We start from the raw sequence: 22,390 nt of genomic DNA on the forward strand, positions 1-22,390 counted from the left end.
CTTCTGATAATAGAATTGCTGGGATGTTACTTATCAGACATTTTAATACAAAATAATAATCATTAGTGCCCCCACCAAGTCATACATATGTAAAACAGAAGCTTGCAGTTCTTAACAACTGGTCACTTAGAAATCCCTCAAAATCAATAGACTTGATTTTAATCAGGGACAAAATCAGCCCCTGTAATACACTGGGTGCCCTGGAGAAACGGTCTAATGTTTTCGGGACCTGTTTGTGCATTTCATGATTAGAAAGGATTGCCTGTCTTCTCTCTCATTCTCACGTGGGCGGCTCTGGTGGGCAGCTAGACTTGGGAGGGAGACTCGAGGTTGAGGACAGAGATCATTCCCCCATGCACTAAGTTCACGGTCCATGGAGTTGCTAAACTGTACCCTTTGGCTAATTATAGTTGATTTAAAAAATCTATTGGAATTGGGCTAAAGGTTTTATTAGCATTCAGTTTCATGAAGTGGTTTTTCTCACTCTTATTTAATAATGTTTAATATTATGACACACAGATTGTAATTGTTTGCAGAAAAAATATTTTCAGAAATGAATAACTTGCCAGGTGAGCTGTGCCCTACGAACTGATGCAAGTGGGGGTGCTGGCTGTTTGGACAGTGGGGGTGAGCGTCCTTGGACGTGAACCTCGTCGTCTGGAGGCTGTGGAGTACTTAGCTGCCGTGGTTGAGACCCTTGCTTTGCTTACTTTCACACCGGCATCTTGCCTCCCTTCTGACTTCCCTCTCCACTGCTAGCTTGGAGCTAAGTCTCAAGCTGCATACCACATGGCAGAGTGCTTCGCTATCTCCTGCGTTTCTGGGTCATTGTCAGTGTAGATGTGAACAAAAGGATGGACGGGGTTCCTGATTCACTTGACTCAAGTAGCCTTTCTTCTTTTAGTGTCTGACTCATCCTTTCATTCCAATACAAACCCCGCAGCCCAGTAGATATTTCTTGGCCATGCTGCCTTGAAATGAGTGGCATTTCTGCCGTCTTGCAGCCACAGTCACTGTATCTGCAATTTATTGGCCAATTAATGCTATGCTTCCTCATGCGGTTTTTGTGTTGATGTCCTGTTTACGCATGTTTGTTCATCTAACTCTCTGAGTTTTACATCTTATCACTCACTTTGAATGAAAGCCTCTTGAGGGAGCTGGTCATATTGTGTGCTTCTAAGTCCTGTAAACCCATCACAGCACTTTCTGTCTCGTAATTGTTGAAAGCATGTGCATTCATTGACTAGCAGAGAGGAAAAACTTGGAAGTCAGTGTGGTTAAGAAGGTTGACTAAACTCAATGTACTTGAATTTGAATCCAGATTCTACCACTGATTGGCGAAGTGAGTTTGGGCTTTAAAGATGAATTTCAACATCTATGAAAAGAGGGCTAACAATCCTTAACCTGCTTATTTCACATGGTTATGAGATTTTTTACTAGGATAACATGTGACTCTGTGATGACCGAGAGTGGTGGGATCGGAGGTGGGAGGAAGTCTCAAGGGGAAGGGGCCATATGTACACATACAGTCGGTTCACACAGTTGTATAGCAGAGACTAACACAACATTGTAAATATTCCAATTTATTTTTTTTTTAATTTTTAAAAGTTAAAAAAAGAATATAAAACAAGATCACAAAGTTGATGTTTGGAATGGGCTTTTGAGAACTGCAGAGCTTTCTGTATCTGGGTGTACAGACTGGGGCTGTTACAGAGAAGATACGTCGGGTTACAGAGCATGTTCTGTAATCGGACGGGCACCTCTCATTAGACTGGCACAGAGTCTGTGTGAAGATGAGCGATGATAAAGCTGCAGTGATTAGTGTGGTCAGGAGATACAGGGCTCTCTGTGACACGCTAAGGCAGGTGCACTTGGCTGTTTAGTGCACCTACTAAAGTAGGTGCTAGGGAAAGGCAGTGGCTTGGAAGATTTTTGAACAACCCAAGTGTATAAACAGACGTCCTTTGGAGAGAAAATCCAACAGATTGTTTGTCCTTAATAATGCCTCCTGGGCCCTCCAGTGAGTCTCCCATATAATCCCAGGAAAAATATTTTTAAAGGAATTGTGGCACTCTTACTTTCTCTGCTTCCAATAACATGGATTTATGGTTTTCCATATATTCTCAGTTCTTGAACCCATTACTATATGTCATCACTGTAAATGTGCACTAAATATATGTTATTAATTTTTGCTACAATCTTATAGCAGTTATACTGGTGCTGCCGTGTTTTTTCAATGAACTGAGGTAAGAGACTAGAGCTCATATAAAATCCATATTCTGAAATGTCACAGATTAATTATATCATGAGATGTATAGTCATGAATTTCTATTTCATAACTTTCCATCAGTAGGAACAAAACATGCATCTGGTCATCAGAGTCCATTTTTATTCTTAGCTATGAACTTAAAATCAGCTGCAAAATGCAAATAAATATCTGTTTAAATTATATTAAGTGTGCTCCAATATAATATTACTACTACTACTACTAAGTCGCTTCAGTTGTGTCCGACTCTGTGTGACCCCATAGACAGCAGCCCACCAGGCTCCCCCGTCCCTGGGATTCTCCAGGCAAGAACACTGGAGTGGGTTGCCATTCCCTTCTCCATAATAGACGTTACTGCTGCTAAGTCGCTTCAGTCGTGTCCAACTCTGTGTGACCCCATAGACAGGAGCCCACCAGGCTCCCCTGTCCCTGGGATTCTCCAGGCAAGAACACTGGAGTGGGTTGCCATTTCCTTCTCCAATGCATGAAAGTGAAAAGTGAAAGTGAAGTCGATCAGTCATGTCTGACTCCTAGTGACTCCATGGACTGCAGCGCTACCAGGCTCTTCCGTCCATGGGATTTGCCAGGGTTAGGTACTGCAGTGGGTTGCCATTGCCTTCTCCGAATATAATGTTACTTATTATAAAAGTAAAGGAGAGTGGTTAATTTTTTTAAGAGGTCAACATGCACGACTAAGGTAAAAAGTTAAAACCCTCTGTTCCCTCACTGCCTGCTGTCCAGACACACTCTTATTTCCAATAGGATTTTTTCCTTGGAAGAGTTGTTTTCCCTTTTTTAACCCTTAGGCAAAAACAGGAAACAAGATAGCAAGAATGAACTTAATTGGATTGCTGTATAAATGACCATTTCTGAATTAAGAAGGATCAACTCTTTTTCTGCCTGAAGGAGAAATGCTGTTTCGATTTCAGATTTTTTTTTTTTAATTTTTTCAAAATGTATGGAGATATACACCCCTTTAATCAAAGACTTTTTAAAGGGCATTTCATTTTAAGCCATATCATTGGGGTCTATTTAGGTAAACTTTGGTTTTACAAACTGATTTTTGAATTTCATTCTGTACTGTTTTTCTCCTCCAACATCTTGTTAGCATGAGTGGAAATGGGATTTGCATTTGAAACGCTAATATTCGGTATTCAGTCAGCCAAGCCGCTTCCTTCTCTTAATTTCCATAAATGTCAGTAAATGCCTCTTTTCACCTTTGGGTGAACAGTCAATAGGAAAATCAATTCTGTGACAAATGAACAGCAACATGATTTTACATATGAATTATTTAACAAAGATTATTTTTATCCTAGAAGGGGAAGACTTAAGGTAAAAATCAGCAGCAAATTATTAATTTACATTTATTAATATTATTCATAAAAATGCATAGCCACAGGAAGTGAAGAAAATTTGAATCTCATTTTGTAATTAGTTCATGTCACAGGACTCTGTTAATGACACAATAGAAAACCATTAAAAATTAGTAAGTAGATATATATGTAATAAACCTCATTAAGCCTTTACATCATGTTGTGTTTCCCTCTGAGTTGTGAGAGATTTTGTGAGTTTTTTTAACCCTTGACAGTAAGTGAACAAATTATAAATCTCCTACTTAGGGATGTAAAAACTTGCAAGAAGTCAGTCTTTATATCACTTACATTCCGTCTTCATATCTAATTGGTGTCTGCTATACAGAAATGGGCACAATAAAGGACAGAAATGGTAGGGACCTAACAGAAGCAGAAGATATTAAGAAGAGGTGGCAAGAATACACAGAAGAATTATACAAAAAGATCTTCATGACCCAGATAATGACGATGGTGTGATCACTCACCTGGAGCCAGACATCCTGGAATGTGAAGTCAAGTGGGCCTTAGAAAGCATCACTACAAACAAAGCTAGTGGAGGTGGTGGAATTCCAGTTGTGCTATTTCAAATCCTAAAAGACGATGCCGTGAAAGTGCTGCACTCAATATGCCAGCAAATTTGGAAAACTCAGCAGTGGCCACAGGACTGGAAAAGGTCAGTATTCATTCCAATCCCAAAGAAAGGCAATGCCAAAGAATGCTCAAACTACTGCACAATTGCACTCATCTCACACACTAGTAAAATAATGCTCAAAATTCTCCAAGTCAGACTTCAAAAATACGTGAACCATGAACTTCCAGATGTTCAAGCTGGTTTTAGAAAAGGCAGAGGAACCAGAGACCAAATTGCCAACATGCACTGGATCATCGAAAAAGCAAGAGAGTTCCAGACAAACATCTATTTCTGCTTTATTTATTTACTGTGCCAAAGCCTTTGACTGTGTGGATCACAATAAACTGTGGAAAATTCTGAAAGAGATGGGAATTCCAGACCACCTGACCTGCCTCTTGAGAAATCTGTAAGCAGGTCAGGAAGCAACAGTTAGAACTGGACATGGAACAACAGACTGGTTCCAAATAGGAAAAGGAGTACGTCAAGGCTGTATATTGTCACCCTGCTTATTTAACTTATATGCAGAGTACATCATGTGAAACGCTGGGCTGGAAGAAGCACAAGCTGGAATCAAGATTGCAGGGAGAAATATCAATAACCTCAGATATGCAGATGACACCACCCTGATGATAGAAAGCAAAGAAGAACTAAAGAGCCTTTTAATGAAACTGAAAGTGGAGAGTGAAAAAGTTGGCTTATAGTTCAACATTCAGGAAACTAAGATCAGGGCATCTGGTCCCATCACTTCATGGGAAATAGATGGGGAAACATTGGACACAGCGGCAGACTTTATTTTTCTGGGCTCCAAAATCGCTGCAGATGGTGACTGCAGCCATGAAATTAAAAGATGCTTACTCCTTGGAAGGAAAGTTAAGACCAACCTAGATAGTATATTAAAAAGCAGAGACATTACTTTGCCAACAAAGATCCATCTTGTTAAGGCTATGGTTTTTCTAGTAATCATGTATGTATGTGAGAGTTGGACTATAAAGAAAGCTGAGCACCAAAGAATTGATGCTTTTGAACTGTGGTCTTGGGGAAGACTCTTGAGAGTCCCTTGGACTCCAAGGAGATCCAACCAGTCCATCCTAAAGGAAATCAGTCTGGAATATTTATTGGAAGGACTGATATTGAAGCTGCAACTCCAGTACTTTGGCCACCTGATGTGAAGAGCTGACTCCTTGGAAAAGACCGTGATGCTGGGAAAGATTGAAGGCAGGAGGAGAAGGGGACAACAGAGGATGAGATGGTTGGATGGCATCACCAACTCAATGGACATAAGTTTAAATAGGCTCCGGGAGTTGGTGATGGACAGGGAGGCCTGGCGTGCTGCAGTCCATAGGGTCATAAAGAGTCGGACATGACTGAGCCACTGAGCTAACTGAACTGATACATTCTTTGTTGCTTCGCTGATGGCTCATCTGGTAGTGAACCCGCCTGACAATGCAGGAGACCCAATAGACACAGGTTTGATTCCAGGGTGTAGAAGATCTGCTGCAGAAGGAAATGATAACCCGCTGCAGTGTTCTTGCTTAGAAAATTTCATGGCTAGAGCAGCCTGGTGGGCTACAGTCCATGGGGTCGCAAAGTGTCCAGCACGATTATGTGCACACATACGCACAAGCATGGCCTTGTGTCTGTTGTTTGTCTTAGTCGCTCGGTCGTGTCCGACTCTTTTGTGACCCCGTGGACTGTAGCCCGCCAGGCTCCTCTGTCCATGGGATTTCCCAAGCAAGAGTACTGAAGAGGGTTGCCATTTCCTTCTCCAGGGGATCTTCCTGACCCAGCGATCAAACCCTTGTCTCCTGAGTTGGCAGGCAGATTCTTTACCACCGAGCCACCAGGGAAGACATTAGAGGACACAAAACAGTTTATAATTCTGGAGTTGGGGGTGGGGGGATTGAGTCTTGATTCATGTCTTAAACTTTTAAATACCTAATAAGCAAGATTTTCTCAAAAATGGGAAGAAAACATTATTTCTAACCCCCTATACCAAACTCTCCAGGTCCTATTCACCAGTGTCTTAGTTAACACTATTTTCTTTTTTTTTTTTTTCTGTTGAAATTTTAGCTGGGAACTTTAGATTTGCATGCAGTTGTCAGAAAGACTGGAGAGAGCCCAGTTTCTCCCCGTGGTGTTTTTTTGGCTTTACCTGAAATGCAGTTGACTTACTACACTGTGTTAGTGTCAGGGCTAATTATTTGCTATTTGCATATATTAGGAAAGGATCACCATGTTAAGTCTAGCAACCATCTGTTCCCCATATAAAGTTATTAGTGTCATTTTCTAAGGATTTGTTTCAGTGAAGAAATCTTCTGAAAAACCTGCTGAAATGAAAAGATTTCGTTCAAGGATGAGGATCCCAGCCCACAGGGAAATGGCTTCAGAATATGATCATTCGTGTGTCAGTTTAGAGTCCTGTATGTCACAGTTATGTTATAAATCCAGAGTGTTGCTCTTATTTTGAGATCTTACGAATAAGGAAGGAGAAGACTACTTTATATTGTTTTCCTTGTTAGTCACGCAGTTCTGTCCAACTCTGCATCCCCACGGACTGTAGCCCGCCAACTTCCTCTGTCCATGGTATTCTCCAGGCAAGAACACTGGAGTGGGTTGCCGTTCCCTTCTCCAGGGCATCTTCCTAACCCAAGAGTCGTACCTGGGTCCCCTACATTGCAGGCAGATTCTTTACCGTTTGAGCTGGGCCACAAATTATTTTCGTGTAACATTATCTGACTGAGTCATGAGGATAACCATAAACCAGAAGGTTTAGGGATTTTCTCAAGTCAAGCAGTTATTAGTAGCAATGACACAGTCATAACAGCTCACATTCACAGAGCACTCATTACATTTTTAGGGCACTGGAGTAGCCCACACCTGTCCTTTGGAGGTGTGATTACTGGAATCCACTTACAGATGAGGAAGCCAATGCACTTGCTCCAGGTTACACAGTCATCAGGCAGCAGATTCAGGATTCCAGTCCAGACGCCTTGGCTGCAGAGTCCTGGTTGGTCAACCATCACATCCCTGCTCATACCAGAGTCCAAATCCCCGTGGATTTGTGACTCCCTGTTAGAGAAGGACATTCAGTGTCATAAACGGTGCTTGTCTGCGTCGGCCGTGTGAAAATGCCTCCCCCAGTCTTTTCTTCCCGTTCTACTGATGCCCCTCTCGTTTCTTCAAAATTCAGATTGCAAGTTCCCACCTCTGTGAAGTCTCTCCAGACCTTCCTTCATAGAGCCCCTTTTCCCAGGTAAATGGTAAAAACAAAGAAAGGAAAACTTAATAACAAGAGTCCAACTCTTGTTGACTCCTCCGTCTCCACGCCACATGCAGCGTGTTAAGACGCTTACGTGACTGACGTGTCTAGAAGTTTCTTTAAAAACAGGGCGTTGGTCATTTTCATGCAGCCCAGGGGTGGTGCCACGTGGAACGCAGAGGTTGCTGGGTGTGGAACCGTTCTTACTTCCACAGCTACAACTCTTACCTTCCGGTTCTGGGAAAGAGAATGATTGTCTGTGCAAACACTATTCTATAAAACATGCCAGATAAGAAAATAAGTAAGGAAGTAGCTGTCTGAAGTGGTGGCGTGGGTTGGAGATATGTCTTTTACAGCAATGAGAAGATATTTAAAGGACACCAATATGCCATCCTTTATCCTCCACGTGTCAGGATCAGTGAGGCCTGGGGTGATGCCAGCTGACTCCAGGTTCCCAGAAACATCAACATCCTTAACCCCCAGGGTCACTTCTCCTCCTGGAAAGAAATGGTTCCCTTTCAACACTGAAGCCAAAATTTTACAAAGCCGTTATTGGCTTTGTAATGATAATACGTGTATTATTCTGTGTCATTAATGATGTTACTTAACTTGTGGAATATCAAATAATGATAAGAGAAGTTGTAAGAGTTTTTGTTACTACCAATAGGGCATGAAATTTAAAGAATGATAAAAGTGATTTAGATGTTTTTACCGTGCTGGATAACGTTGCAGATACTTTTTATTCTTCACGTATTGCTTGGCCACCATTTAAATAACATTCATAGTTGCATGTGCTCGCTATTCTAAAATATTAAAGCTCCTTCACTGTGACACATACAGCCTTTGTGCCTCATAGCCTGATACATTTAATAAATCTAAATAAATAATAAATCAGGTTAGGGATCATTAGGCACGGTGTCCCGTTCTCACCTTCTGATCGTCTGTTTCTTGTCTCACGGGTCATCGTTTTAAAACGCCCTCTGAACTTCACTGTGTTGACAGCAGTGACCTGTCACTTGTCCTTACACAGAATTTTAACCTTCGTGTAAGATATAACCTGTGAAGATTTGTTGTGTGTGTTTTTTTAAAATGAAGATCAATAATGTTAATATTTTAGTATCCCATTTATGCCATTCTGGCAACTTTCTATACCTATTAGATTTTACTCAATACCTATTAATCTCTGTGATACAGAATCAAGTTTCATGGGATCTCTCAATAAGAGGGTTTATTCTGAGCATTAGTTGATTATTGCAAACATCAGTCCGATTTTTTGCTTATCAAGGAAGCATAGAAAGCTCTTGGTGGTTGATTCAAAGATGGTGTTCTTCTGTACCCACTACATTATTCAAGACATCGATATACTCGTTAAGAAAGTGCTTTCTAATGCCTTGTGTGTATAGGTTTCACCTTTTATAATGTGCTTGGGAAATCAGATATTTTTAGTAAACGTTGAGAAGCTTTGAAAGGATAGAGAGCTTTTTTTGTTTTCCGCAGTGAAGCAATGACTCAGGGGATTTAGGACATTTTTTTGTCAAAATCCCTCCCCACAAGCCTCATTCAGATCAGCAGCTGCTGCAAGTCACTCCCTGCAGGTCAGGGTGTGTCTGGAGTGACTCAGTCTCCCGGTCTTCCCTGTTACGAAGGTCTCAGCCGAGGGTCACACCTTGCCCAGCTCGTCTGTATTTGTGGTCATTGTGAAAAGCTGTTGAAAAGAGTTTCGCATGGAGATGAGCTGTAGAATGGAGGTATTTTGTGCTCGATAGGAGGAGGGGTGTGTGGTCACACCAGCGTGGAAGCAAGCACAGCACGCGCCAGCCGGCCGCAGAGGAGGAGCAGCGCCAGCTGCTGGGTGGGGATTTGGATCCTGTTCTGCTCAACTCCGTTTCCTGAGGACTTGGCCTTCATTTATATATATGTTCACCTAGATATATATTCACCTGTATGTCCATGTATGCGTTCACCTATAGATATAATGTTCACCTAGATATATATATAGCTTCTCCTGTATATATGTATTCATATACACACATATTTTTCTGCATATATATATCGCACCTTACTTTCTTTTAGGTTAATTGAAATTTATTATTTCATATTAATTTGTTAATTACACATTCTATCATTCTTTTTGTACATTCACTAGGAAATAAAGCATGAATCTTCATTTATTTCATCATCGTTGTTGTTTTTCTGACGCTTTTGCGACCCCACGGACTGTAGCCCACCAGGCTCCTCTGTCCATGGGATTCTCCAGGCAAGAATACTGGAGTGGGTTGCCATGCCCTCCTCCAGGGGATCTTCCTGACCCTGGGATCAAAGCCTCATTACAGGTGGATTCTTTACCACTGAGCCACCAGGGAAACCCTAATTCCATCTTAAATTGTTTTAATTCCGTCTTTTCCCTAATACTGCTAGAACCTCAGAGCCTCTGAGCTCCACGTGACCCCTCCTGACTGTGGCAGCTATTGTTGGTGTGTTGTTCTAGGTACAACTTAAAGTCTGTAACATCCCCAACACATAACTTACGTTTACCCATGTATTCAATTCCAGGGTCCTCACTTCCCTCTTGAATTTCCATTTTTTTCCATCATGCCTGTTTTGTTGAGGTTCACACAACAGGCAAGACTTGTGATAGCGAAACTTCCTAGTTCTCGTTTGTCCAAAAACATTTTCTATTTCACCTTCAGTTTTGAGGGACATTTGTATTGAGTCTAGAATCCGAGGTTGAATTCTTTTCTGTACTTGAACCCGTGATGCATTGCTTTCTGGCTTCATGGTTGCTGTTTAGAAGTCAGCTTCTCTGTAGGATGCCACTTCCCAGGGCAGGAGAGCTGGGATGGTCTCGGGGGGTGCTCAAAATCTCTCCCCAGCCAGCGGAGCCCCAGCATCTGACGCTGACCCTGCCCTCTGTCTCACTCTTGCGCTGTGTCTGATGCTCCTCTTTCTTCCTGCGTTCCTCCCCCAGGTTATCCACCAGCTGAGGCTGTCGGAGAATGAGAGCGTGGCCCTGCGGGAGCTCCTGGACTGGAGACGGAGACTCTGCGAGGAGCGGGGGGACTGGCCCCGGATCCTGCCCCCTGGGGAGCCCCGGGCGCCTCCCCCACCTCCGTGCAGGAGGCCCGAGGGGGCCCCCTGCCGCAGGCTGCCCCCTGAGTTCTGGGACTCCACCCTGTGACGGCCAGCTGCAGATTCGCGGGGGTGGCCGCCCGAGGGTGCCAAGCTCACGGACAGAGGCTGCCCCGACACACAAAAGCACAGGCAGCCCGGTCAGATGCTCGCGGTTCCCTGTGTGTGTGTGTGCGCGCTCTCGCCCGTTCCCTGGGGATACACTCTAGCCTCCAGACTCCGTGGTCCCCGGGCTGTGCTACTCCGAGGTGGGGAGGGAAAGGCCGGGCCCAGCATCGACCGCAGGCGAGGCTGGTGCAGACGGCGAGGCTGGTGCAGACGGCGAGGCTGGTGCAGACGGCGCCCCCGCACCGCACACCTGTGTTCGTACGGTCCTGCTGCGTGTTTCTTGTCCCCCAGTCATTTGCCTCTCATGCACTCTCCAGGACACAGGGTTTATTTCTCTGTAGGTGTTTGTGTTTTATGGGAATTACAATCCTGATAATGATTTACATGTTTGTTACTGTATTTTATAATTTTATGCCATGGGTGGTGCTCCCTTTCTTCAAAATACAGATTTAAAAAAATCATTTCTAGAACTTTTTTTTCTACTTTTTTTTTTTTTTTGATGTAAAGTACCTGAAATTCCTGGGACCTTGTCATTGTTTGAGCTTCGCCGTGGAAAGCTCTGTCGACTTACAGCCCGAGTCCGATGTCTTCGAATGTTTCATTCATTGATCGGGAGACGGTTCCTTCCCTTGCCCTGTGTTCCAGGCACATGGATGGTGAGCCTTTTATTGAAATCTCATCCTCTGACTTCAGTACGGATTACAGGAAATGATGCACCCTCCTTTGAAGGGTATGCAGGGGACACAGCCGTTCAAAGGTCTCCAGGGTACCGGCGAGTGGGCTGAGATGGCTGGTCTGAGCAGTGATGCGGCGCAAGACTCTGGTCCTCTCCGAGCTCCGCTGCCCGCTCGCCCCGCTAGACCCCGCCCCTGTGGTGATGCGCCCGCCTCGCTCCTCCGTGCGCTTCTGCTGGCCTGGGACTGGCGTGTCTTGCATCTTGGAACTTTTTATTCATACCAGCCTTTGCCAAGTTATTGTGCCAATAAAAGGGTGCAACTCTGTTCTCCCGCGGTGTGGTGAATGTGCTGTCGTCGTTTTCCTCGGTTGCTTTTGCTTCCTGATCTGCGGAGGCAAGGAGACCTCCCTGCATTCTTCTCACAGCATCTTGCAAACTTCAGAATCAATGGAGTTTTGGTTTGTTTGTGTTACAGGTTTTTTGATGTGGACAGTTTTAAAAGTCTTCATTGAATTTCTTGCAATACTGTTTCTGTTTGTTTTTCTGGGCGGGGGGGGGGTGTTGCCCCTAGGGCATGTGGAATGTTAACTCCCCAACCTGGGATCAAACCAGCACCCCCTGCGTGGGAAGGTGAAGCCTTAACCACTGGACCACCAGGGGAGTGCCCTGGTTTAAGATTTTTGTGGTTTTTCGTATAAAACTACTAGACAGACATACTTCAGTTGTGAGCATAGCGTGTTGATTACATGGGAATAATAATAGGCAAGTAAATGAGGAGAGGCCTTCCCTTGAAAGACAGTGCGTGTCCTCACAGATTGCACACCGAGTGGAGGAGACCACGCGGAGAAGCTCCTGGGTGGGGCAGGAGACAGAGGAAGGGAGCTGGGGGGCTGAGCGTTTCCTGGGTTTCCTGGGAAGGCATGCTGAGGCGAGGCGTGCATGTCCAGAACTGATGGGTTCGGAGGATTTCGGGGACTTCTGGTGCAGAGGCTGCCCGTGGTTGTCGCCTGCTGGCCCCAAGCAGGGGCACAGTGCTCTGGAGTTGGGGGATGGGAAAGGGGATGGAGAAGGTGGGGGGTGTCTGGGGTGGTCATGGTTGTTCTCTGTCCCTGGGACTTAGGTGCCCCCAGGAGAGGCCGTTCCTCCAGCCTCGGCCAGGCGGGGATGCGGAAGCATCGGAACGCAGAAAATTAAAGGCGGATTTGAGACATGGGTAAGACGCAGCAGGACCGATGACATCCAACAACCTCAGGGGGTGTCACCCAGCCCTACTCCTACTGCCTTCCGAACCTCAGCCCCTGACAACAGAGACCCCACTGTCCTTGACACACAGGCTTTCCCGGCTACACCTTTACACCGAGGGCACTCCGTGGCCCTGGTCGGATGAAAGGGGTGAACTGGATCTCTGCCCCTAACACACCGTGTTTTTATTTAGACCAGAGGGAAGAGTGAACAGTTTGGGCATTCGACCTGTGAGAACTTGTTTCAAATGTGCATAGAGCCCTAGCTGTGACTGTTTCAGCGGCTTTGCACCCGGTATTCCAATCTTGATACTGACCTATGCCTTCTTGATAATTCTCATCGTTTAAGTATTGACCCTGAATTGAAGCTCAGAGCTTTAATTGAGCTCAGAATATAAACCCTCATCTTTACAGTTCCAAACCCCGGGCCATTTGAACGTGATATACTGAAACGCTATACTTACTGTGTGGAATCTGTCTCAAGAAACCTGATTAAATGGTCTTTTGGAGGTTGCACTGTTGCTACAGCTCTGGTGGAGACCTGTGACAGGGGAACCGTGCATGAAGCTAGCCTCCCAGGAGCAGGTGGATCCAAATGACACACTGTTCTATCAATCGTCACGGTTAGGGGCTCGTGTAATTACAATCTGATCCTGACCATCACCTCCTCAGGGTACCTCGAGTGATGCAATAATAAATATTTAATATCTAGTAATCCTTTTGCACTGAAGAATTGATGCTTTTGAACTGTGGTGTTGGAGAAGACTCTTGAGAGTCCCTTGGACTGCAAGGAGATCCAACCAGTCCATCCTAAAGAAGATCAGTCCCGGGTGTTCATTGGAAGGACTGTTGTTGAAGCTGAAACTCCAGTACTTTGGCCACCTGATGTGAAGAGCTGACTCATTTGAAAAGTCCCTGATGCTGGGAAAGAATGAGGGCAGGAGGAGAAGGGGAGGACAGAGGATGAGATGGCTGGATGGCATCACCAACTCAATGGGCATGAGTTTGGGTAAACTCCAGGAGTTGGTGATGGACAGGGAGGCCTGGCTTGCTGCAGTTCATGGGGTCGCAAAGAGTCAGACACGACTGAGCGACCGAACTGAACTGAACTGAATCCTTTTGTCTCATCTAAGGTCATTCATCTTCTACAGCTAAAGGCCAAACCCCTTGAAGATTTTCTAAAACAGTCTCCTGACTCAGTCAGTACAAGTCTTCTCCACACAGTGGGGAGATTTCAGTGTTCATCACTACCCTGCACCCAGCAGATTGTCCTGCTCCACTTACATGATGGAAAAATCAGCCAAGACGCAAAGCATTCATAGCCACGATAGTATTATTAATAACAAAATTAATAGTTGTAATAATATGAGATAAAGTCCGAGTCTGAGGGGGTATTAAATGTACTCTCAAACTGGTTCTCTAGCAATTACAGCGTTGTCAGGATAATAAACAGGGGTGCTATTCTGGGTAATAAAGCACAGAATGTTATTCCACATAAGCAAGATTTCAACAAATATGTATGTTTGCAGTATATTTAATGATGGTATTTTAATTGCTATCAGACCATAAGGTATGAATTATGATATATGATCAGGCTTGAGACCTTATGTTTAGCAATATAATTGGTATGAATTATTACCCTGTGTTCAAACACTGCCCAGCCTCATTGCTTTAAAGAAATGCTTTATGAGGGGGCTCTAAAAGCTACTATCAAAATGTTCATAGTGGGTTAAAATGATTTAAAATGCTTTTTCTACAGTGGAAAAATATATCATTAGTATTCTTAAATAGTGGTATGTAATTTAGTAGAATTATGCTACCCAATAAAAGCAACAGCCAATTAAAATCTTAGATTTGTAAATGAACCTCACATAAGAACATTACAGACTTGGACAAAACGTATATTATGAATTCCACAGTCCAGAAGTTTGGATACATTTCTGGGAAAATTCTATTCCTGCCCATTTTTAGCCAGACATCAAACGCAACTCCAATCGTGAGAAAGAGCACTAGGTTATTACAACTTTGGGGACTTCCCTGGCAGTCCAGTGACTAAAACTCGGCTCCCAGTGCAAGAGCCACAAGTTCAGGTCCTGCTTGGGGAACTAAGATCCCACAAGTCGCACCACAAGTCCCACACTCCAGAGTGGGACACATTTCACCGCTAAGGTGAAAGCCCGTCAGTCGTGTCTGACTCTGCAGACCCATGGACTGTAGCCCGCCAGGCTCCTTTGTCCATGGGGATTCTCCAGGCAAGAATACTGGAGTGGGTATTCCAGGGGAAGATCCCCTGGAGGAGATCTTCTGAACCCAGGGATTGAACCTAGGTCTTCTGCATTGCAGGCAGATTTTTAGCCATCTGAGCCACCATGGAAGCCCTTTGTTTCAACTTTTACATGTATGCCTTTAGTTAGAAGTTTAAAAGTTTGATTTTTATTTTGATTCTCATTGGGAAATTTGCAACAGAAGTCATTCAAAGGTTGGAAAAAAAGTGTTCCAAGTAAAAGTTTGATGTAATTTTATTACATTTTTCAAAGCTGTACATAAAAATCCAGGTAATAGGGATGAAAGCCATTATATTTCTATTTATTGTGCAATGGTAGGTACTCCACAATGTTCATGGTTTCCCAAAACATTAGCACTGCTTCCAAAAAACTGAAAATATATTCTTCACCCTATTGTACTTCCTTTACATCTTATTCATAAGCAGTGACTTTATCAAACAAATCCTACAATGTTCTAAGAACCCTGTGAGTTACAAAGTTACCCACCTAGCAAGGGGTCGGAGCACGCTGAGTTACAGCCTGGAAGAATTACCTTTGTGGTCTCTCTCTTTCCCTAAGTACCACAGACCCCTGGGATGTTCCATTGCTGTGGTTTCAGTAAGTTTCTCAGAAACGCAGAGGATGCTTTGTAAAACTGTAAAGATGACACTTTCAAAGGATAAGTCTTAACAGATTGCCTATAATACATTTCTATCACCTGTTCTAATTTCTCAGATGACTTTTCAGGTTTTTTTAAATCTATTTATACCTCAAATAGCAATTTTGTATGACCTGACAGCACAATAGCATCTGAATTTTATGTTGTTTCCTGGATCGTTACGATGGCGGAAGACAATCTTGATGTCTTCTCATTAGAAAAGACCAAAGGCAGATAAACCTGTGCATTCATTTCAATTGCTGTTTTATAATAGGAATGCGTCCGATGTGTCTTCTCTCTCCTTTGAATTAATCATCGACAGACATCCAGGCCTGTCTGCTTGCTTGCGTTTTCCTAGAGCCCTGGGGAGCGGATTTGCTTCAAAAGAAGGCTCCAGAGCTGGCCCGGATGACATTCTCCTGATGTCCCCACTTAGTTTATAAAGAAAATGAAAAAGAATGAAACTATTGATAAATTCCAAGGGGAAAGATCAAAGCGCTAAAGAAAAATGGAATAATACCAAATTCAACTGGAGGTTTTGATCTTTGAAGATTCCTGCAAACAAAGAGAAAGAGGTCCCTGATCTAAAACAATGAGTGGAAAAGTGTGTAAACTCTGTCACATCACGTGAGGTTCTTCTCATTGAACCTGTCTTGGGGGCTCTATTAAGCTACATTCCAACAAACGAGGTCTTGTATGATAATCAGGAGAGCTGGTCCACCCAGCAGAGTCCCTACTGGGGTTCACCGACATAATTGTTGACTAACATAAGCAACCTTAATAATAACAAATGGAGCATTTTTGGAATACTTTTGTGTATAAACAGACTGTATATACATTTCTGTTGTAGGGGAAAGGATTCTTCATAAAAATTCTCCGTTTGGAGAACTGTTGTGATTCCCTTGGGCCTCAGAGCTGTTTTAAGAAGATAACATTCCATATTTTCAAAAGCAAGATAACTTCCCAAGGAGAAGAGAAGAGACATGGCTAGAAATCCACATGGCCGTGATCTCAGCTCCTGAAGGTTGTCAAGGGCAGGGACGGAGGGAATTTGAGGTGATGCTGCCTCGTTGCTGGGCACTGGATATGCCTACCTTCCAGCCCCAGGTGAAAGGCAGACCCTCCAGAGCCAGAATGCTTGATGCCCAGACGCCCAAACGCCACAAGGTTGCTTGTTCACAATGACTCTAAGAAAAGACTCATTAAAGGTCCGAGGTGCTACATCCCTGAATTTTGCTCCTGGCAGTAGGAGTTTGGCCCAGCGAGGAGTTGTCTTATTTGAGTCTGCAGCCCTACATATGTTTTTGGCTCACGTTGGCTATATCAGGGGTCCCCAACCCCCAGGATCTAATGCCTGATGACCTGAGGTGGAGCTGGTACAATAATAGCAGAAATAAAGTGCACATTAAGTGTAATGTGCTTGAGTCATCCTGAAAGCACCCCTTCACCACCCCCAGTCCACGGAAAAGCTGGCGTCCCTGAAACCAGCCCAGAAAGGGCCGAGACCCCTCGAACAGATGAAAAATCACCTACCGGCTTCGCATGCGGAACCTGTTTCTTAGAAAGAAATGGCAGCCCACTACAATATGCCTGCCTGGAGAATCGCATGGACAGAGGAGCCTGGCGGGCTACAGTCCACAGGGTCACAAAGAGTCAGACTCGACTGAGAGACTCACCAGCACCCTGCCCTGTGGTGTCTCAATGACCGTCATCCTAGTGTTTACTGGACACCGAGGAAGAGGAGTCGCAATTCAATCCCCTGTAACAAATACATCCTTAAAGTATGTAAATACACAATGAACTCGAATGCTCCCAGAGCCTTTCTTTTCAGAAGGGCCTCCCCCCATGACTCAGCTGGAAGGTTTGCTATTAATTGCATTGTACCTGCCCCACTTAAGGATTTCTCCATTTTGTATCATTCTGGAGCTTAAGAACTCATGACTCACACATTTCAAATCATCCTCTACCCTCACTTGGCAGAATGATGTCACCCCAAATTTTCCTCCGGGTAAAACAGGGGGCTGAGAGTTGCCATCTGCATTAGACACAGAAACCCATGTCTCCATACCTCTGTTGTCCTAGGAAGCACCTCATTCCTCATTCCAAACATCTCCCTAGGCAAAAGTGTCCACTAAAGCTCGTAATTTCTATGCATGTACTTTTCAGTCTGGCTTCAGAGAGGGTCAGTAATGAAAAAAACAGTCAAACATTTTTTTGCATGAGTGTTTCTAATAATCATTGTTTCCTTTCACTGATTTTGGGGACTGTAATACTTCTACAGGGGGCTTCCCAGATGTCTCAGTGTAAAGAATCTGCCTGACAATGCAAGAGATGCAGGAGACTTGGGTTCAATCTCTGGGTCAGGAAGATCCCCTGGAGGAGGAAATGGCAACCCACTTCAGGGTTCTTGCCGGGAGAATCCCATGGACAGAGGAGTCTGGTGGGCTACAGTCCATGGGGTCACAGTTGGATACAACTGAGTCAACTTAGCACACACACATACACGTGATAAATCTGAGTATCTTTTCTGTATAATTTTGACACATTTAAGTGTTTTACTTATTAAAAAGTAAAATTTAATCAAAATAATAAAAAAGTAAATATTGAAATTAAGAGTAGTTGCAAATTAACCAAGATGCATATCCAAGTAATGTATGTGCTTAGTCTCTCAGTCGTTCCTGACTCTGTGGGACCCCCGTGGACTGTAGCCCACCAGGCTCCTCTATCTGTGGAATTTTCCAGGCAAGAGTACTGGAGTGTGTGGCCACTTCCTCCTCCAATCAAAATAACAGTGTAATCATATATTAAAGAAATTAATTCAGCTAACTTTTGAATGAGTACTTTGTACATCTTTACTAGATGTACAAAGAGATGAAAAGAATTCCAAAGAGAACTTGAATTTTACTTAATAACTCTGCTGATAATTTGGTATCATAAACATAATTCTGAACCTATTTTGCTTTGTGTTAGAATCACCCAGATGAGTTGACATGTTAATAAGAGCCATAGAGAAACATGAGGAAGAATTCTGTGGTTTAAGATTTGGTTTTGTTTTCAGAATAAAACAGAAAACAAACAAACAAACAAAAACAACCGAGCTCTGTCCACTGAAAGCACCTTAACAAACCCTATTAGCAGTGAATACACGGAGCACATAGACCTAGGTTTCCAATTGGTCAGTGTCACCTCCGAGTCAGTGAGCCTGGGTGGTCTGGGCTGACAGGAACGCAAGGAAGCCCTCACAGCAACACAACACGGGAGCTGGCTTGAAAGGGGGTCCCATGCGCCAACTCTGAGGCTCTTCTGCTGCAGTTACAGGAGGAATGATACAGACCTTTATATTTTAAACAAATAGAAGAAAAAATTTAAACCTAAAAAAAGAAAACTTGACTCGATTAATCACAAGAGGCAGGACCTGCCACATCAATAAACAAGCCCGAGGCATTGCCCATTAAAAGCCTAAATTAAAAATATCAGAAGTCATAGCAAATATAGACAGGTTATCTTCACTTACGGAAAGATGGTAAAATTCAAAATGCATTTTTTTTAAAAATCAAAGTGCATTTAAAAAAGGAGAGAGAGAACAAAATTAAAGAAGGAGAGGAAGACAAGGAACCCAGTAGCTGAAACAGAATTCACCGTCAGATACATCGCCTTCTGTGAAAAATCCCTTCAAGTCTCGTGACCCCGGATCTGCTCAACGATAAAAGCGGGGTAACGTGGAAGTCTACCGTGTGCAGTTGGCGTGAGTGTGAAATGGGAAGACACGTGTGACGGCAATTTGTCAACTGTGCAAACATCAGCTGCCGTGGTTTCATCTGAAATCACTGCTTTGGGCTTACACTGCTCCGTCTCTTCACTCTCTGTTGCCGTCTCTGGGGTCGCACAGAGTCGGACATGACTGAAGCGTGCAGCAGCAGCCCTTGGAACAGCAGAAAACTACTGAACTTAGCCTTTCCTAGGTGATCTCAGACAGCCCTGAGGCGAAGAAATAAAAAGAATAAATATGGGTCCTATTTGTTATTCTGTTTTGCCCTGGGAAAGATAAAAATTAACAGGCCAGTCCCTGCTATGTGCCAAGCGAAGGGGTCTGATGTTGCTCCTTCATAAGGAGCTCTGGGCTGGAACCCTAGGGTCCAGGCTCTAAATCCTGGTTAGTAGGTAGCCTGTCTTTGTGCATGTGCTGCAGAGCAGAGAGGCAAAAGGATGTATATGTTGTTGTTTAGTCCCTCAGTCATATCTGACTCTTTTGCGACCCCAAGGACTGTAGCCCTCCTCTGTCCATGGGATTCTCCAGGCAAAAGTACTGGAGGAGGCTGCCATTTCCTTCTCCGGGGGGTCTTCCCAACCCAGGGATCAAACCGACGTCTCCTGCATTGGCAGGCAGATTCTCTTCCACTGAGCCACCACGGAAGCCCAACCTGAGAGGATGCACAGTGAGTCACTACATGATCATTCTAAAATGTTACGATTCTCATCGTAATCAGATAATCGACATTTTGGCGGAAAAATAACCACAGTAGAATAGCTAAAGGATTTTTTTTTGTTCCAACCGAAAAATATAAAAGCCACGGTCAACCCCAAAGGAGGAGGTGGCCTGTCCACAGTCAAAGAATGAAACCCATCAGAGGTGTACAGTCGGTTTTAAGAATATATACATGTTAAAATAAGTAAAGCAGAAAAGTGACTTCAAGGATTCACTGTGCTGGGAGCACGAGCCCATTGTCTTCAAAGAAGGCTGTGACATTTATTCCCAAGATGTGGTGTTTCTTTCTGGATGATGAAAATAGAGATGATTTGGAACTGGAAACAAAGCCCCCCTCCTTAATGATTTGACAGTGTTAGACCTTGCCTCCGGCAAGCCCAAGGAAGAAGACGAAGAAACACAAGGAATTCAGAGTGCCAGGGTTTATCAAAGTCAAACAGGATCTTTTTCAAAACTGCAAGGAAAGTTTAAAAGATGATTTCATAGAAAAGAACATCCAACCCGACCAAGTAGGGGTATTACTAAGAGGAGCTCCTGAAATGCACACGTCTTCAGGGTACAGCCACACTGGTAGGTCCTTTGAAATCTAAAGCTGTGGCAAGAACTGTAAAGTGGGAATTTAAAGAATTCCTGTGTGAGTCTCCACAAAATCTAGAAGGATTCTAGATCAAAGCAACAGGAAAGACCCCTAAACTGCTCTCTCGTTGCACATTTTAAATACATGTGTGTGCTCACTCACTCGGTCATGTCTGACCCTTTGTGACCCCGTGGACTGTAGCCCACCAGGCTCCTCTGTCCATGGGATTCTCCAGGCAAGAATGATGGAGTGGGTTGCCATTTCCTTCTCCAGGGGATCTTCCTGATGCAGGGATGAAACCTGAGCTCCCTGGGTCTCCTGCACTGGCAGGTGGATTCTTTACCACTGAGCCACTTGGGAAGCCCTTTAACTACTTAGATAGCTATTAAAACTGAAATTGAACTAGGCAGACAGCATAACTTTTTCTTTTCCCCAAGTAAAACCATTACGCGTTTGCTTGGTCTGTAGTCGTCTTTCCCTCGAATATACTAGGGGTGGGGAGAAGCAACGACAGCAGAATGAATGGCTTCCTAAGCCATCATTCCAAAGAGAGCATCTTAGGCCCTTGAAACAATCAAACGACCCATATTCTTGAGAATTTACCATGTGGTGAGTCTACAGTGGTCCCAGGGTTTACAAAAACTGAAAATTCCAGAGCTCCAGGTCCTGAGTATATAACAATCTCTACCCTTGAGTAATAGTAGCAGCCGTAAGACTTAAAGCATACAAATCTAGCCACTGTGAGAAGAGGTAGCTTGCGGACGATAATAAACTAATTCTGAGACATGGAGTTATATGCCACCCCAAAATCCCATCTTGCCACATGGCACCCCCAAACCCAGATTGTTTTACACCTGGACAAATTCTTAGATGTTAGATACCAAAGGTAATATCCCTTTGAATAGACAAAGAAATGCATTAAAATTAATGCTGTAGGGGCTTCCCAGGTGGCGCAGTGGTAAAGAATCTGCCTGCCAATGCAGGAGACGCGGGAGACCAGAGTTCGATTCGTGGGTCAGGGAGATTCCCTGTAGAAGGAAATGACAACCCATTCTAGTATTGCCTGGGCAATCCCACGGACAGAGCAGGCTGGCAGGTTACAACCCAGGGGGTCACAGAGAATCGGACACGACTGAACAAGCACACAACGCAAATGTTGCCTAACAGGAGCTAACGTCGTGTTGGAGGTCAGTTATGCTTCAAAAGCAAAAAAGCAACGTAGAAAAAGAGGTCAGATTTGTGTTTACAGAGGTAGGGAGGGGGAGGAGGAACTGGATGAAGGTGGTCAAAAGGCATGAACGTCCACTTAGAAGATAAACAAATACTAGGAAGGGAATCCTCAACATGATGCATACAATTAGCCCTGCTCTGTCATCCATGAAGACTATTAAGGGAGTAAAGCCTAAGAGTTCTTCTCTTATGCAAAAATACTGTTTTTCTTTTTTTTTTTTTTAAATCTTGGATCAATATGAGGATGGTGGGTGTTCACTAAACTTATGAATGTACATTTCATGATGTCTGTAAGTTAATTCATCATGTCATACACCTTCGGCAGTGCTGGGGAGTTCCCCGGTGGCCTAGAGGTCAGGATTCGGAGCTCGCACTGCTACGGCCCCAGGTTCAATCCCTGGTCAGAAAACTGAGATCCCACAAGAAGCACTGCCAAAAAGAAAAAGAAAAATATTGAACAGTGCTGGAGACTTGGGTTTGATCTCTATGAGGAACATCCCCTGGAGAAGGAAA

General features: G+C 43.9%; 1 protein-coding gene across 2 annotated transcripts in view; it reads left to right on the plus strand.

Annotated features, from left to right (window-relative positions):
* The window catches only part of MYO16 (myosin XVI), a 519,851-nt gene extending 508,104 nt beyond the window's left edge, over positions 1 to 11,747 (plus strand). For both annotated transcript variants that reach the window (XM_086328670.1, XM_086328671.1), the window contains one exon: positions 10,477 to 11,747. In XM_086328670.1, coding sequence (XP_086184796.1) covers positions 10,477 to 10,686 — 210 coding nt within the window. In that variant the 3' untranslated portion in view covers positions 10,687 to 11,747. The remainder of the gene's footprint in view (positions 1 to 10,476) is intronic.
* The last annotated feature ends 10,643 nt before the right edge of the window (positions 11,748 to 22,390 follow it).

This window comes from Bos grunniens, chromosome 12 (assembly GCF_055505025.1).
Source record: "Bos grunniens cultivar Pamir isolate PY7600 chromosome 12, Bosgru_T2T1.0, whole genome shotgun sequence".
NCBI lineage: Eukaryota > Metazoa > Chordata > Mammalia > Artiodactyla > Bovidae > Bos > Bos grunniens.